We start from the raw sequence: 16,361 nt of genomic DNA on the forward strand, positions 1-16,361 counted from the left end.
GAAGGCAAGTCCTAGTAAGTGGGGAGAAAAGAGAAAACCAGAGAGTCCCCCTTTCCCAGTCTGCTTAGAAGGCCAAGTAGCAAAGACTGCCTTGCATATCCCTGCCATGATCCCTGCCCAAGGAAGGCATCCTAACTACCATCCTGGGTTATCCAAAGCCCAGTAAATTAAAAAACAGAACAAAATCTTTCCTGTCATAAATTTCCAAAACTGCCTTTTGACTAGGTGAAAGGTAACTCTTCTACCCTGAAAGGGGAGAAACTTCATCCTTCTTTGTGATGCCTGATGCCAGGTCTACAACTCTGAGCAGCCTTGTAGACATTCCATGGGCTAGCAAAGAAAACTGTGTCCCTGGCATCATTCACATAATTCTGGCTGAAAAAGAACTGTTCAAAAACATTGCTGCTCAGCCGAAGAGGAGGCCATTGAGAAACCCTGCTGCAGTTGAAAACTAGATTTTTTAGGGTAGTTTCAGTCTTTTAGGCTAGTTATGTTTAACTTTTGTCATATCAAAGCATTAAGTTCCCAGTAACAGTATCTCCAGGCCTATCCTAAGTGGCTGGCAATAGCACCTCAACCAAGGGTCACACTGGACTGAATAAAAGCAGTGCTCTCCTTTACCACCTCTCATCCAAACTCTCTCTGTTCTCTTTTTACTCTTCTTCTATATCCATCCTCTAGCTGACTATTCTTTAATACCCAAGTACTTCAACTGTAGGACATTCTCAGCAAAGAGAGGCCGTAGGTATCGAGAAAAAGAAGCAGAGCTAGAAACAAGAGCACTCAGTTCCACAGAATGGAGAGGTATTAAAACTGCCAGAAACCATACTGATTTTGTCAGTTAGACAGGCCTGCTGATCTGACCTCGTGTAAGCTTGAGGACAGTGCAACCCAGGGTTAACACCATTGGGCATGAGAAACGGGTTTTTGGTCTTCTGTAGTCAATGAGCTAAGCCTAACCTTGCCAACTAACAGTGGGATCATTGCAGCCATGCAGAGAATTCATTATCACACAGGCAGACAGGCAGGAGGGCCAGCCAGCAAGCAAGCTGAGTGAAGAGGGAAAAGGAAAAGAAAGCCAGGGAAATCGAGAAGAGGAAAGGGAAAGCCAAACAGTGGGGCCGAGGGGAAAGGAGAAAAAGATCTAAGATGAAGCTGGACTCTTTCCAGTGCTTCCTTGGAGCTTGGCACACTGCGCCACTTAAACCAAATCCAAATAAGCTGATTTTTGCTGCAACACCGATTTTAATGGTGTGTACTGACTTCAATGAGAACTCACATGGTCAGTAGTAGTTACATTTCAAGGAATTTTTTTCTTTTTAAGTCACAGCAAGAAGTTGGATCACGCATGTTACTTTTCTTGCTCTTCCTTTTTATTTTTTTCTGAGGCATGGTCTTGCTATGTAGTGCACCATGGCATGGAATTCACTCAGCAGCCCAGGCTGACCCTGAATTTGTGAATCTCCTGCTTCAGCCTTAGTACTGGGATGGGCCGCCATGCCCAACATTCCCTTGCTTTTATTTCTTGAATGGCACATAAACACCAAAAGACTAAAACTGATCTCCAATCCCTAGCTTGAAACCCAACTGGAGAGAGTGAGGCAAAGAAAAAAAGGAAAAAGCAGAAACCTGTTGCTGTAGTTGTGACAGCCACCTGTTCCCTATGGGCATCTGCAAATGCTGGTGAATGACTGGACCCTCCAGGAATAGTGCCCTTATCCAAACCTTCAAACGTACCCAAGTGGACAGCACACGTCTGTGGAGAGCTCCCTCCCCAAAGGGTGACGGAACAAGAAGTAGACTGTATATGAAGGCGATGGATAGGGCAGATGGAGTGTTGGCATCACTCTCTTTAGGCACTTGTGTAAGGAATGTAGGCTCTCCTGTGAGCTGCCTCTTCCCAGAGTCCTCTGTTCTGTTCTTCAGCTGGGGTTGTGCCCATGGGGCATCCACACTGTAGCCAGCAGAAAAAAGTACAGGAGGAACTACTAAACAGTCCTGGGCTTTTCCATAAGGAATGTTTGTGCTACCTTTTGGGAAGTTACTAAACAATGTAGTCAGCCACAACTGAACCTGGACTGTTTGCATAGCAAATCCAGGTCTGTACACGGGCTACTAGGGAGAGGTTTTGACTCCACAGGCCAGGATTCAGACCTTCCTTTCTCCAGCTGGCCTCTAAGCCTGGGCTAGATCTAAAATATCATGGCTTCAAAACCAGAGTAGGGCAAACCCTAAGCTCAGGTTCCCTTAAAGGGGACTCTGTACACCAAGGTTCAAATCCCCCACCCCAAGCAGTAGTGCAGGAAAAATGAACAGACAAGGAAAGAGGGTGCCTTGCTTCAAGGTCAGCAAGGACAAAACTAGAACCCTACTTCTTCCAGTCCTGCAAGACTGCTGAACCCCAGTATCTCGAGAGAGGGGGAGAAAAGAAAAGTCCATGCCACCCACTCACATGCCCTAGTGGGAAACAGGGAAATTCATTTGTGTAAACAGAAGCAATAGGGAGCAGCAAAATTCTCTAGCCTGTCCAGGGGACATGCTAGAATCTCCGTTAGTCAAGGATCAAAGGACAGTCCGGTCCGGAAAAAGGGAAGGTTCACTTACAAGAAAGAGTGCAGGATAGACAGGGTGGAGGACGGCTGTAGCAAGAAAAAGGTACTATCTGCAGAGAGAGAGGGCAGAGGCTAAGCCCCACCTTAGGGAGACAACCACCCCCTACTTAGCCAGGCCAGAATACACAGCAGGGCCACAGTTCCTTCTATGGCTCCCTGGTTCTGGGATGCAAACTCATCCAGTATGAGAGGGATTTCCAGATTTTGGCAATAGACTCAAGTTATGGTATAAAAATAACATTTAGTTTTCTGTTTTCTTATTTTAGTCCTAAAGATCTTCTGTTATTAGACACCCCAGTTAAAAAATATTGAAACAAAAGAGACTTCACCATCAGGGGAAAAAGAAGCCAAGAATGAGAAATGCTACCACAGTAACTCTAGACCTGGCAGGGTAGGGGGTGTGGGGCCAGGGAAAGGAGGAGGAGGCTAAAGGGGAAAGGCCAAGGGGCCAGTCATCTCAGCAGCTCGGAGACTTGTCACGTCTGAAAGTGCAAATGTCAATGGATTTTAACCATCTTGAGGTTGTGATCTTTTTTTAAAAGCTCAATGAATATGGAAGTCAATTCCTTCGAATGAAATAGCTGGCATTCTGGCTGGCGTTGGGCTATTTCTCCCCCTCCCTCCCTCCCTCTTCTCCCACCCACACCCCATCCCACAAAGAAAGGTACAAAGGTCGCGGCTCTGCAGCATAACCGTTACAGGGAAGGCACTGTACCCACCAGCAGGCGGAAGGAAGACAGGGTCGTGTCACTTCAGAGCTAAGTGCCATAGTGCCTTAAGTGTTACTAGGGACTGGATGTCTGTCAGGGAAGAGGCATGTGGGGTAGAAAAGACAGAGAGGAATAATTGGGGTGGGGGGGGGTAGCAGCTGGGGAGGAGCAACCCAAACCATTAGCATTAAAAATCTTCCTACAAACTGGATTCTGAACCCATGAAAACATCTAGTATCCTAAAATATTGATCTGAGTCTGTTTTCATTTTTCTTAAACAAATCTAGACCTTTTCTGATTAAGGCTCCTAAAAATTCCTTCCCCCCCCTCCCACCCACTTTCTCAAGCCCCCTCACTTTCTCAAAATTGTCAAACCCAAACATACCAGCGTTTGACCACAGGACTGCAGAGCCGACCCTAGCAAGCTGTCTAGCATGAGTCCTTAGCACTGTGAGTCACAAGAGACAACTGTGTGTTTGGTGGGCACTAGTGCTGCCTCTTCTGGGGTCGGATGTGACAAGATGGGGAGAGGGTATGAGGTTTCCATCAGAGATTTCTGGCTGGTAGTCTGTCTTGCTGGTCCTCTTCCCCCTTCTATCCCCTCTATAGATAGAAACAAGGCCTCCTATACTCCTCCCGACCCCAGCTCCCTCTTCCTTGCGTCCTCTGGATTTGGGTGGTACAGCTCCCAGGGCTTGGAAAGCTTTCTTCTACCCAGTGAGGTAACAGCGTTCTGCCTTCAAGCGAAGTACATGGTGCGTAGAGTATCCTGGTGAACCTGCACTGCTTTGGCCAGGGCTTGGGGGTCTCGCCCATTGCTCTGCCCCGATATGTGGCTCCCCTCTCCGCTGAAAAAGAAAAGTATGAAAATTCCTTCATGGTAAACTGAATTGCTGCTATTCCCTCACCCATCTCTACAGCGCCAATTCACATACCAACCCAGGTTTTGGTAGGATAACATCCACTTCCTTTTACCAACAAAAGTTGAAAGAGTCGGTATGAGTGGCTGAAGCAAAAAGAAAACAGCCAGCCTTTACCTGTCATGCTCCTTGTCCACCAGGTGGTATCGTGCCCGGAAAGCCACCAGCCGGGCATAGTAGGCAGGTGCTGGGATAGAGACAGAACGTGTGCATCGTACGTAAGTGTGGCACAGCTGGTATGTCAAGATCTGGAGTTCATCTGCTGTGAAACGGTTGTCATCCCAAAGAACATAATAATGGGATGGTCGGCTGGTACCCTAGGGAAAAAAGATGGTAAGTGGGCCCTGATTGGGCAGAGGGCATGGCTGCTGACAAAAGAGCAATACTAATTAACAATACGGCTAGGCTGGATGACCATACCCCACCGGTCCCCATAAGACACAGACATAACCTGCAAGTGTACTTGGGGCTTACTGGCAATAAACAGTTCTGCTTTTAATATACTCAGCAATAAGAGACATATTCTAGATGTGGTAGGAACAACCAACTAAGCCTTGACCCAATAAAAACCCCAGGACATGGCCCAGCTACCTGGATGCCTGCATGGCTGCACAGATAGAAGTCAAACTCAAATGGGTGAGTGATGTTCGTGTCCACTGTGGTCCCAGCAGGGATGTTACCACTCTTCCCAATCTGTAGAGACAAACATAACCAAGATCCCAAGACCTGCCTGGCCCTGACTAGGGCCTCAGCTGGATTCTACTCGTACTCTCCCAGAATGCCAAGCACAAACAAGTTTCTATTCTCACAGGGAACTAGATTCTGAAATAACGGGCTTCTAAAATCAAGGGTTTGCTATTTACTAGCTGTGTGATCTTAGCAAGTCATTTAACCTTTCTGAGGTTAAACGGGGATATTAATAGTACCTACCTCACAGAGTTGCTGTGAGGGAGACTCCTTGAACAGTGTCTGGCACATAGGAGAAGTTCAATAAATGGTAGTTCCCTTTCCCTTCTCTGGGAGCTGGTCTATATATAGGGTCTAGGCCAGGGAGCTAGGAGGAGGAGAGGAAGTATAAGGGAGGGAGGGGAGGAGGAGGCACTAAGGGAAGGAGAGTGGAAGAGGATGGGTCACAAAGCCATGGGGAAAACAGAGCCAGGGAGGACACACAGGAAAACCAACTAAATCCCCAGACATTGTCTCAAGACTTCTCTCTCAAGGTAAAGGGACAGGATGCGGGCACTAGCGGCCTCAACACTTGTTCACTCACTCGCTCATTCTTGTCAGCACAGAAGAGGCGGGTATGATGGCGTTTCTGCACCACAATGTAAGTGATCCCAGGCTGGTAGTCTTTTTCCAGTTTGATGCAGGCATCTCGAATGGCAAGCAGCTCATAGTGAAGGATCTAGGCACAAGGTAAGGAGGGAGAAAAAGACACATGGCCCTTTTTTGACTCAAAGGCATCACTGAAGTAAAAAATAAAAGCATTATATACAACTTGTATATGGCTTTTTGCACATAAGCTTCATAAGCTGAAGCTCAACAATTAGAAATGAGAGGTTCTGATACTCATATTCATTTCATGTGTTCCCAGAAAATCAGAAGACAGTACCTACTCGGTCTCCGCGCAAAAAGAGATCTTATAGAACTACATTAAGGCACGAAACTAGAAAATTGTGGTGGTGACACCTTTAATCCCAGGAGGCAGAGGCAGGCAGATCTCTGTGAATTTGAGGCCAGCCTGGTCTGGCCTCAGGATAGCCACGGCTATTACACAGAGAAACCATGTCTCAAAAAACCAAAACCAAAACCAAGCAAACAAATAAATGAATAATCCAAACTTAAGATCAAGATTTCTAAGAGCAGACAGGGTTGAAATACCAGAGAGGAGTAGATGTACAATAGGGAATAGATACAGAAAGTCAAAACAGGTAGGGACTAGAATGTGACTTAAGGAAAATCATGTGCCTTGTATGCACACAGCCTTGGGGTCAGTCTCAAGGACATAACAGAAAAAAATTATGAACTGGGCATAATGGTGCATGCCTAGAACTCCAGCACTGAGGAGGCAGGAGAATGAGAATCACAAGTGTGTGGCCATCCTGGGCTACAAGGAAAAAGAATTATTGGTATGGCAAAAAATGAACTTTGAAATTAGCTAAAACTAGACTTCAACATTTTTTAACACCCCCAGTCTCATTTTTACCAAATCTATTGATTTTACTAATAAGAATTTTTTCTGATGGCCACTATGATAACTGACAATTAAGTAAAAAAAGGAAGGGATACAAGTCTTAGTGGAGCTTAAGAGCTGCTCATTGCTTAGTGAAAATGGGTGAATTTTATTTAATACAAGCTATGTAAAACTAGGTTCCAGGTAATGTTCAGTAGTCCTCTGGCCTCAACAAGAAAATGCAGCAGCCACTAGGAACCATACCTGGGGTAGCTGGCCCTCAGGGACCCCATCCCGGTAGAAGATGATTCGGGTAGGCTTGAAGCGGGTGGACTTGTAGAACTGGATGAGCAGCTCACGCACCATGTAAGACAAATCTTCAATGATCTCCTGCCGAGGGCGCTGCACACGCACAGTAGCGCAGTATCGGCTGGGGTGTGCGTCCATACTGCCTACCACCTGACAACAAAGAAAGCACCAGCCTCTGGAATTAACACCTCCCATCGCTGTGAAACAGTGGAGCTGTGGAAGGACTTCTGAGTAAGAATGCTGTATTGACTGGATATATTCACTTGATATGTTCCTAGACCAGGAGACTGGGCATCAGAGGACAGTCTCTATCTGGTCTCCATGCAAAAAGATTGAGTAGGGGATTAGGACCTAATAAACACTGGTTTTAACCTGTTCTCTCACAAAAAAGCAGAATTTACTTAATATGTGACAAGTTTGCTTTCAGTGCCCCTACAGTATACAGAACATACCCGTACAAGGTCTATGCCCAAGAGAATGGCGTGAGCCCTAAGTTTGACGTTCATGCACTGCATTTGATATTGTTTTCCTTACTTAGCTGTCCCTGTCAAATTAAGAGCCCTAGGGTCAAGACTCTCTAGTTCAGAGGTGAAATGTTTTCGTAGCAGACCAAGGTTCTGGGTCTGATATCTACCATAAAAGGGGAAGGGAAAAAAATTAAGTGCTCCAGATACCACAGGAAGTAGAGAGGCAGCTAATCTATAGATCAACGATTAAAATGAAGTAAAAGTAAAAGGAAGGCCAATTCCACAATCAAGTAATCCCTTAAAAGAGATTTCAGAGACCAGATACATAGTCCCTTCCTTAGCCTCCCCAAAACTAGAGTAAAAAACATACATGTATAGAAAGAGTGATTGGGAGACAAAGTTTCTGGCCACAGGCTATACTTGCACTACTCCAACTCACCCCACCCCCACCTCCAAAAGGTGCCATTCAGAGTTAGGTTAACAGGTAACAGGGATGGTGCACTGAGAGCAAGGCTTGGGGATGGAACTCTCTTAAGGACCAGTTAAGAAGAATCACTGACCGCTGTGATAGACGGCTTCTTCCCATCCCCGGCTGGGGGATGTGTAACATCTGCGCCCAGGAAAATCACTGGCTGTTGAAAAACAGCAGAGCTGAGCAAGGAGAAAAAACAAAATGGTGAGGAATTGAGTCTTCTCTGGTTGGCACCATCCGGTCCCCATTCTAGTCTTCTCCCTCTGTTTCAGTCACTCTGTCTGGAGAGGGTTCTTATCTATTCTTCAATCCCCAACAGGCTACCTTGACAAAAGCAAGTGAGTAAGAGTTCATACCGCTGGTGTGGGACTAGGATGTTGTTAATGCCACCAAGTTTGACATTGATCTTGAGGCAGAGGTTGGACAGAGTTTGAGGTGAGGTCTTGACCACATTCTTCACCTGCACACACTGTGTTGCCATTCCCAAGAGTGTATCTCCAACACGTTTCACTTCAGCTATGGGCAGAGACAAAACTGATTAGCACATTTGGCAAATTTACTCAACATCTAGTATATCACACAGTAAATGAAGTTCTAGGGAACACAATGACCAGAAATATAGGGTTCCTGGTACTTATTCTCATAGTGCTTAATATTTAACACTAACCTGAAGGACCACAAAGAACGTAGCAGTGTTAAACTGAGCAGTAAGAAATGTATAAGAGGTTAATAACCTAATCAGGAGCAAAGATTGACAACAGAAATCTAGAAATCAGGGTTTTCAAAGCCCAAGCAGAGGAGAAACATTCAAAAATGTACCCTGAGCCAGATATGAAGGTTGACGCCTATAACCCAGCAATTAGAGACTGAAGCAGGAAGAGCATGGCATTAATGGTAGCCTGAGTCATACTGTAAGTCTCTAAACAAAACAAAATAGAGACCAAGCAACAGTCTACTGAAAACAGTATTTTTTGAGTAATTCATAGCACTTTATATAACAAAAGACAGTGACCATGATGCTGAGCTGTGAGATCGATTACTCAGACAGGTAGTTGAGGGCTGGGGTCATAGGAAGTGGTACAGTGTGTGTTTTAATAAGGACGAATGCATCTGAGTTATATAAGAACTTGCTTATAGACTCTATGCATAAGGAAATGAAATTTTATAGATTATTTTATCAATAATTTTTCAGTTTAGCTGGGTAGTGGTGCCACATGCCTTTAATCCTAGCACTTGAAGGCAGAGGCAGGCAGATCCCTGTGTGGTCAGGACCAGCCTGGTCTATTGAGTGAGTTGCAAGACAGGCTTCCAAAGCTACAAAGAAACCCTGTCTCAGAAACAAAAGAAACGTTGGTCTAGTAGAGAGCAGTGGGTTTCATTATGGTATTTTCACACATATACCTTGTTTATGCATTACTTTTAAGTCTTTAGTTTTCCTAACAGAAATAGATCATACATTCCATGAGTTTGAAGTGTAGTAAGGATATGTACACAACTAGGCAAACAAGCATAATAGTTGAAAGCTTTTTTTTTTCCCAACTGTGAATTTGTGCAATATTAAAGTACAAGTAGTAATTGAAGGCACGCTCTTGACAGGTCACTAACAAAGACAGAGTTGAAGAGAAGATTGTTTTAGAAGTTCTCAGGGGTGGGGAGCCAAAAATGAAAAAAAGAAAACCTTGAAGGAAATCTAGCATTGCAGAACAAGCCAAAGAAGATGAGTCTGCAAAGGAGGAAAGTTCCCCATAGCCAGGAGGAAGACCAAGGCAGTGCAGTATCATGGCTACCAAAGGAAACGAAGAAACAAGAAATTAACAAAGTCAAATGCAGCTGAGAGATTAGGTAAAATAAGAACCATTGATGTTCTTTGTATTTAGCCATACTGAGACAACAAAAACGTCAGTGTGAAGAAACAAGAACTGTTTTAGTGATATTCAATAAGAATATAACATGAAGGAAGAGTTTGGAATGTTTTTCTTTTCTTTCTTTTGTTTTGTTTTTTGAGACAGGGTTTCTCTTCATAGCCTTGGAGGCTGTCCTGGCACTCACTCTGTAGACCGGGCTGACCTCAAACTCATAGGATTCACCTGCCTCTGCCTCCTGAGTGCTGGGATTAAAGGCGTGTGCCACCATTGCCCAACTTAGTTTGGTATGTTTTCAATGGGAGCATTTTTAAAAGCTAAAGAAATCCTTTTTACTACTCTAAAAAAGTGAGACGTTAGCTATAAATCTTTAGAAATCAACATTCAGAAGCCAGACAAAATACCTTTTTGATGACAGAGAAATGCTAACCACAACTCATGAGTCTGGAACTTCAGGGAGGGAGGAAATCTCACAGCCATGAACAACCTTCACTCTGTGGATAATGCTCCCTGTGTCCACTTGCAGACTCCAGGAGTGAGCAGAAGGCTGAGACTCCAGCCTCTGACACAGTGGTGGGCAATGCCAGGGGACAGCAAATCTGCAGACCGTTGCTCTCTTTACAGATAGATTATTTCCAAATATGCAATGTGGGAAAAAAAAATTAAAAAAAAAAAAAAAAAAAAAAAAAAAACAAGACTCAGAAAGCCAAGGCAGGGGAATTGCAAGTTGGAGGTTTCAACAACAACAAGAGAAAAAAAAAAAAAAAAAAAAAAAAAAAAAGAACAAGCCACAGTGCAAAGATAATGTGTGTGATACAAGTGTATATTCACTACAAAAATTATGAAGAATACATTACATACAAACCAATAAGTAAAAGGCAGATAAGTAAATAAATAAAAAAAAGTCAGGAATAAGCACTTTACAAAACAGGCTAGCCAAGATTAAAGATAGAACATCTAGAACTAGTAACCCCTGATGGAGGAAGTAAAGCCTGATGCGCTTAAAAACCTAGTCTTAGTCCTTGTCTATACAGATAGGCACAAGTGCTCAAAGGACGCACATTGTTTATTAGAGCTAGAAACCAGAACAATCCAAATGTGTGCGCCAGCAGCAGAATAAAACTAAACATAAACCATGCCATAACCACACAATGGAAACACCTAAGAAATTACAACTATATACATTACGGGTGAATCTCATAAACGGAATGTTAAGAACCCAGACACATTTCTAGAATACATACAGTATAGTTCCATCTGCATAAAGCCCCAACATAGGCAAAGTTACCTTGTAGTGTTTAAGGTGAGAGCAGTAGTCACCCCTTGAGGGAGGAGGTACAGTGAGGGACCCCAGGGGTAGCAATGTTCTACCAGGCACACTTGTTACACTGTTGTGACACTTGGTGAAAAAAACATCATTAGGCTGCACACTCAAGATCTATTTATAGGGCTGGAGAGATGTTCAGTAGTTAAGAGCACTGGGTATTCTTCCAGAGGACCTGAGTCTGATTCCCAGCACCTACATGGCAGCTCACAACCATTCTGGCTTCCCTGGGCACCAGGCAGGCACAAGGTGTACAGACATACATGCAGGCAAAAAACATCCATGCACATTATATTTTTAAAAAATTTAAAGACTCATTTTTTAAAACATTGATTTATACATTAACATGAGTAAGTTAACAATTTAAAAAAGATATATATATGTATACATATATACATACATACATACACACATACATACATCCACCCTCTAGGTAAAATGATAATTTAAACTAGGTTTTGAAAGGTGGAGAAAATATTTTAAGGGTAAGATAGGCAAAGAAGATATTCAGACACTCCAAGCAAAAGAAAAGATGTGAGCAAAACACAAGCAGAGTGGAAAGCACAAACACAGAATGAGCATTCAAAGCGCTTGCTCTTGCCAAGGACTCTGCTAGATGCTGCTTTTTACATAACCAACTCAGAAAGCTCAGAGGAGTTTGGCAATTTGCCTAAATTGGTTGACTGGTAAAGGAAAGAGTGATTGGGTTCCCATTTCTGAACAAGTGACCTTGTAGTAAGTTTGTTATGTGAATAATACAGGAAAAAGCTGAAAGGTTAAACAGCATCAGGCCCTGAAAGCCCTTTATGCAGCACTGAATGAGGACCAGTGAAGTTTTGGGTTTTGTTGTTTTTAAAAAGTCTGATCCAATTTCTGGAATTAATTTCATAGAAGATGAGAACCAACTCTTCAAGTTATCTTCCAACATCCATTCACATACTGTGGGAGAGGTAGGTTTTTACACACACACACACACACACACACACACACACACACACACACACACACACAGTGCATGCGTTATGCCACTAAATAAAAGTTTAAAAAAATTCCTTGAGAAGATTAGAAGAGATAATCTACAGAAGAAGAAGACAAAGAGAATTCAAGGACTTCTTTAAAGATTATAATAGGGACTGGAGAGATGGCTCAGTGGTTAAGAACAGTGACTGCTATTTCAGAGGTCCTGAGTTCAATTCCCAGCTACCATATGGTGGGGCACAACCAACTGTAACAAGATCTGGTGTCCTCTTTTGGCCTGCAGGCATGCATGCTGACAGAACACTGTGTACATAATAAACAAACCTTTAAAAAAAATTATAACAGTAGCAAGGGCGGTGATAATAGCACACTTTAATCCCAATGTTTGGGAGGCAGAGGCAGGAAGGAAGGTCTCTGAGTTGGAGGCCAGACTGGTCTACAGAATTAGTTCCAGAACAGCCAAGGCTACATAGAGAAATCTTATTTAAACAAACAAACAAACAAAAAAGTACTGTATTAAGGTAAAATAGGTAATGGCCAAAGCAGCCAAAATGGATGTGAATAAGACAGATGGAAAGAAGAGGAAAGAAAATCTTAGAATACCATGCATTCCTGGTAATGACAAAATAGACAGGAAATGTATCTGGAAGTCAAAGGAAGAGAAAAAAGCCAAGGTCCCTAATCCCAGAGCTGATTGAGGAGAATGAGACAGAGGGAAACAGGCTAAGGAGTAAGTGGTGGTAGAGGAAGAGTGCATATAGAATAGAAGAACAACTCTTTAGAAAAGAAAAACAATAGGAAAAAAAGATGCTTAAAGACATTGCAAAATTGTTGCAATGTGCTTTGGGCAGTTAATCTGAACATGTTTAAAGGTTGAGAGGTAGGATGTCCCAGGGATGCCCAAAGTGGACAGGAACAAAAGCAGAAGTCACGTGAAAGGGACAGCACAACTTCTGAAGCAGGCCGAGATAAGGGGGAATATGGAGTAAGAGAATAACAGGCATCTGTAAAACAGGGAAGAGGAAACGAGGAGGAATGTTGCAAAACGTCCAAACTACTACTAGGCAGAACAGTAGCAGAAGTACCACATATTCAGCTTGAGCTCATAATGTCCTAATATATACCACACTCCCAAGTGACAGCTATCCGGCCTGACCCAACTCTGTATCCCACTACCTCAGACTGGCACAAAATCCTGTCACAGAGGAACCTAGGAAATGTGACGATGAAGTGTGACAGGTAAGTAAAACCAAAGGACTCAATATTTCTCTGATTTAAAAAAACAATAAGCAAACAAAAAACTGACATTAAGAAACATCTCTGGCTAAAGCCAAAATTCTCCACTGACTCTTTCCTAGAAGCCCCTAGAGGGCTATAGTGAAGCAAATCCTATCATTATCACTGTCCCAGGAGAACTGTACCATACACAGGCGTCTTCCCTGGCAGGATGACGATAATGAGCTGCAGTCCTGAGTAGGTGTTCTTTAGATGCCGGAACATGGGCTCCACGCTGTCTGCTCCCTGTGCATATTTGCAGAAACAAGGCTGACCCTGGATGGGCATCCCCGCATCCTTGGAAATTTTCCGCAGCTGGTCTGTGAAGTTCCTGTAGCACAAACATGGTCATGGCAGGATGTAATAAATCCCACTGCATCTAATGGGCCAAATGCCTCCATCTTGGGTGTTCAGTACTATCAGATTCTAACATGAAAGGCCCAACCACAGCATATGTGAAATTACATTTATAGTAGAGAAAAACTAAAGAGAACGCTAAAGGAGCTGAAGAGGGCAGATAAGGGACTTGTGGGAATTCTCGGGGCTCTCATCTTTCTGTCTGAGTGAGACCTGTGGATGTCTGTACTCCATTACATGTCCACAGGGGAAAACAAACAACAAACAGATGCTTAAGTGTAAGGCTTTTGTGCCAGAGTAAATGAGAGTCCACCCACCAGGGATGGGAGCACAGAAGGTAAATGCTCAGGGAAAAACTGAGCTCCCCCTCCACTCGCTCACTAAGGCAAAGAGCCAATTACTAAGCAAGTTTCTTTCCTCTAGCTTTAGGTTTTATCCTGAGAAAGGCAACAGAGTTGGTAAAGAGGGTGGCTGTCGTACTGTAAATACATAAACACACAAAAGTGAGTGGCAAGCAATTTAATCCGTAAGTCTTATCATTTAAAAGAAAAGCAATTGGCAGTGAAGTGCCTGTCTGGCTTGTACAAGGCCTTGGATTCACACTTAGCACTGAACAACTTAACTAATAAAAGCAGTAATCAACAAAGAGAACAGAAATGAATGTTTCAGAAATACATACCGCATACGTATCAGGATGTATTTTTTCACATATTTAATAAAAATAAGGTACACAAGCATATTTTATGCAAATTTAAAGCCACATAACATCCATTAAAAAACTAGGTAGAGAAGATTGTAATTCACACCAGCAACCCCATCAGAAGAGAAGAATGCAGGACAAAGAATGTCAAATTTGTATTTTTTAAAAAGACTGAAGTAAACATGATAAAACTATGTTGACTATGTATATGATTTCTACATTATTACTACTGTTATTATTGTGCTGGCTAACTTTTCATAAACAACAAAAAGCTAGAGCCATCTTCAAAAGAGAGACCCTCAATCGAGAAAATGCCTCCTTTAAGATTCCCCTGCAGAAAAGCCTTTCAGGCCTTTTCTCAATTAGTGCTTGATGTGGAAGGGTCCATCCCACGTGGGTGGGGCTAGTCCTGGACTGGTGGTCTCCTGTACATAAGAAAGCAGGTTGAGCAAGCCAGTAAGCAGCACTCCTCAATGGCCTCTACTTCAGTTCCTGCCAAGTTCCCTCAGTGATGGACTGTGATGTGGAACCACAAGCAAAATAAACTCTTCCCTCATCAAATTATCACGGTGTTTTATCACAGCAACAGAAACCCTAGACAATTGTTTTGGTTTTTTTGAGATAGGGTTTCACTATGTAGTCTTGACTAGCCTGGAATTCACTATAAGTAGCCCCAGATGGCCTCAAACATAAGGCAATTTCCTGACCGTAAACTCTGAGTACTGGCACTATAGGCATAAAAGAGGTATAATGTCTGATTGCTACATTATTTTAAGAAATATTTTTAAACAAATGAAAACTAATAAATAATAACATTAAAAAACCCTATAATCTGCAGGTCTCAAGGCAAACATACACTCATAATCCTGACATTTGAGAGACTGAGCCAGAACTACCATGAGTTTGAGGCCAGCCTGAAAGATACATTGTCTCAAGAATACTGTCTTAACATTCTTCCTTCACTCTGCTTCATATACAAATGTCATACAGCTACTAAAACCTTTATCAAAACTTTTTTTTTTTTTTTTTTTACTAGCCAGGTGGTGCTGGCACATGCCTTTAATCCTAGCACTCTGGAGGCAAAGGCAGGCGGACCTCTGTGAGTTCGAGACCAGCCTGGTTTACGGAGTGAGTGAGTCACTTCCAGGACAGGTTCAAAAGCAACACAGAGAAACCTTGTCTCAAAAACAACAAACAAACAAGCAAAAAAAAAAAAAAAAAAAAAAAAAAAAAAAACCAAAAAAAAATTTTAAACCATATTTCATTAATAATGGTCTTTCCTTTCCTTTCTTCCCTGTAATGACAGACTATGATTAAGATACTATACCTAAGGTTAGGAACCAGGAAGTACTGAGATTATCTAGAATGTGGAAGCTACATCCTAACAAAGACACAACCACAGTGATAAACAGATAAAATAATTAATAGAATTGAATATGTTCATCCATCACTGACAAACTTCTCCAACTCCACAGCAACCTCTGTCTCCCCCACTGACTTTGTGAAAAGGATGTTTTTCTCTATGCTGAGTCCTTCTGTCCGTAGGAGCCTTTGCCTCATTTACTTTGCAGTTTTTCTAAATTCTATTTCCAATTTCTATGCATATTTTTTGTTTGTATGTTTGTTTCCCGAAATAAACTGTAGCTTTGGAGGCTGTCTTAGATCTCACTCTGTAGACCAGACTGGCCTCGAACTCACAGAGATCCACCTGCCTCTGTCTCCCGAGTGCTGGGATTAAAAGCATGTGTGGCCACCACTGCCGTCTTTCTGTACATATTCTAAGGAAGTTTCCTCTACATACCATAGTTTTCATTGCTGAAAACTCAGGAATCTTTCTTTATTTTTGGCCCAGAATCATGCATTAAATTAGGTACCACTGATCCAGATAAACAAGTCACTTTTTTATGCCCTACATGTAGGGATTCCTGAGAAAAAAAGGGTGCCTGATGCACTGAACTCCTCCAAACCTGAGATCCTAAGTTTATCAGTTCCTGGTGAACCCCAAAGGTCAAAGCAATAGATTAAAAATACAAAAAACAAACAAACACTTAGACAAGGGCAAGACAAAGAAGTAGGAAAAAGAGCTACCAATTGTAGCAATAATGGAAAGGCTCTCAGCTTTTTGCCTTCAGCCTAGGTATTCTGAAATATTACCACATATGGTGGTTTGAATGAAAACAGCCCCCCCCCAGGCTATTTATT

At 42.7% G+C, this 16,361-nt stretch overlaps 1 protein-coding gene across 4 annotated transcripts in view; it reads right to left on the reverse strand.

Annotated features, from left to right (window-relative positions):
* Window positions 1-3,258: 3,258 nt before the first annotated feature.
* LOC127225359 (protein argonaute-1) overlaps window positions 3,259-16,361 on the reverse strand; it is a 28,070-nt gene continuing 14,967 nt past the window's right edge. For all 4 annotated transcript variants that reach the window (XM_051188798.1, XM_051188799.1, XM_051188801.1 and 1 more), the window contains 8 exons: window positions 13,249-13,433; window positions 8,020-8,179; window positions 7,752-7,842; window positions 6,680-6,874; window positions 5,513-5,647; window positions 4,834-4,935; window positions 4,360-4,559; window positions 3,259-4,170 (listed from right to left, as the gene is read on the reverse strand). In XM_051188798.1, the coding sequence (XP_051044755.1) occupies window positions 4,062-4,170; window positions 4,360-4,559; window positions 4,834-4,935; window positions 5,513-5,647; window positions 6,680-6,874; window positions 7,752-7,842; window positions 8,020-8,179; window positions 13,249-13,433 (1,177 nt within the window). In that variant the 3' untranslated portion in view covers window positions 3,259-4,061. The remainder of the gene's footprint in view (window positions 4,171-4,359; window positions 4,560-4,833; window positions 4,936-5,512; window positions 5,648-6,679; window positions 6,875-7,751; window positions 7,843-8,019; window positions 8,180-13,248; window positions 13,434-16,361) is intronic.

This window comes from Phodopus roborovskii, unplaced genomic scaffold (assembly GCF_943737965.1).
Source record: "Phodopus roborovskii unplaced genomic scaffold, PHOROB, whole genome shotgun sequence".
Classification (NCBI taxonomy): Eukaryota; Metazoa; Chordata; class Mammalia; order Rodentia; family Cricetidae; genus Phodopus; species Phodopus roborovskii.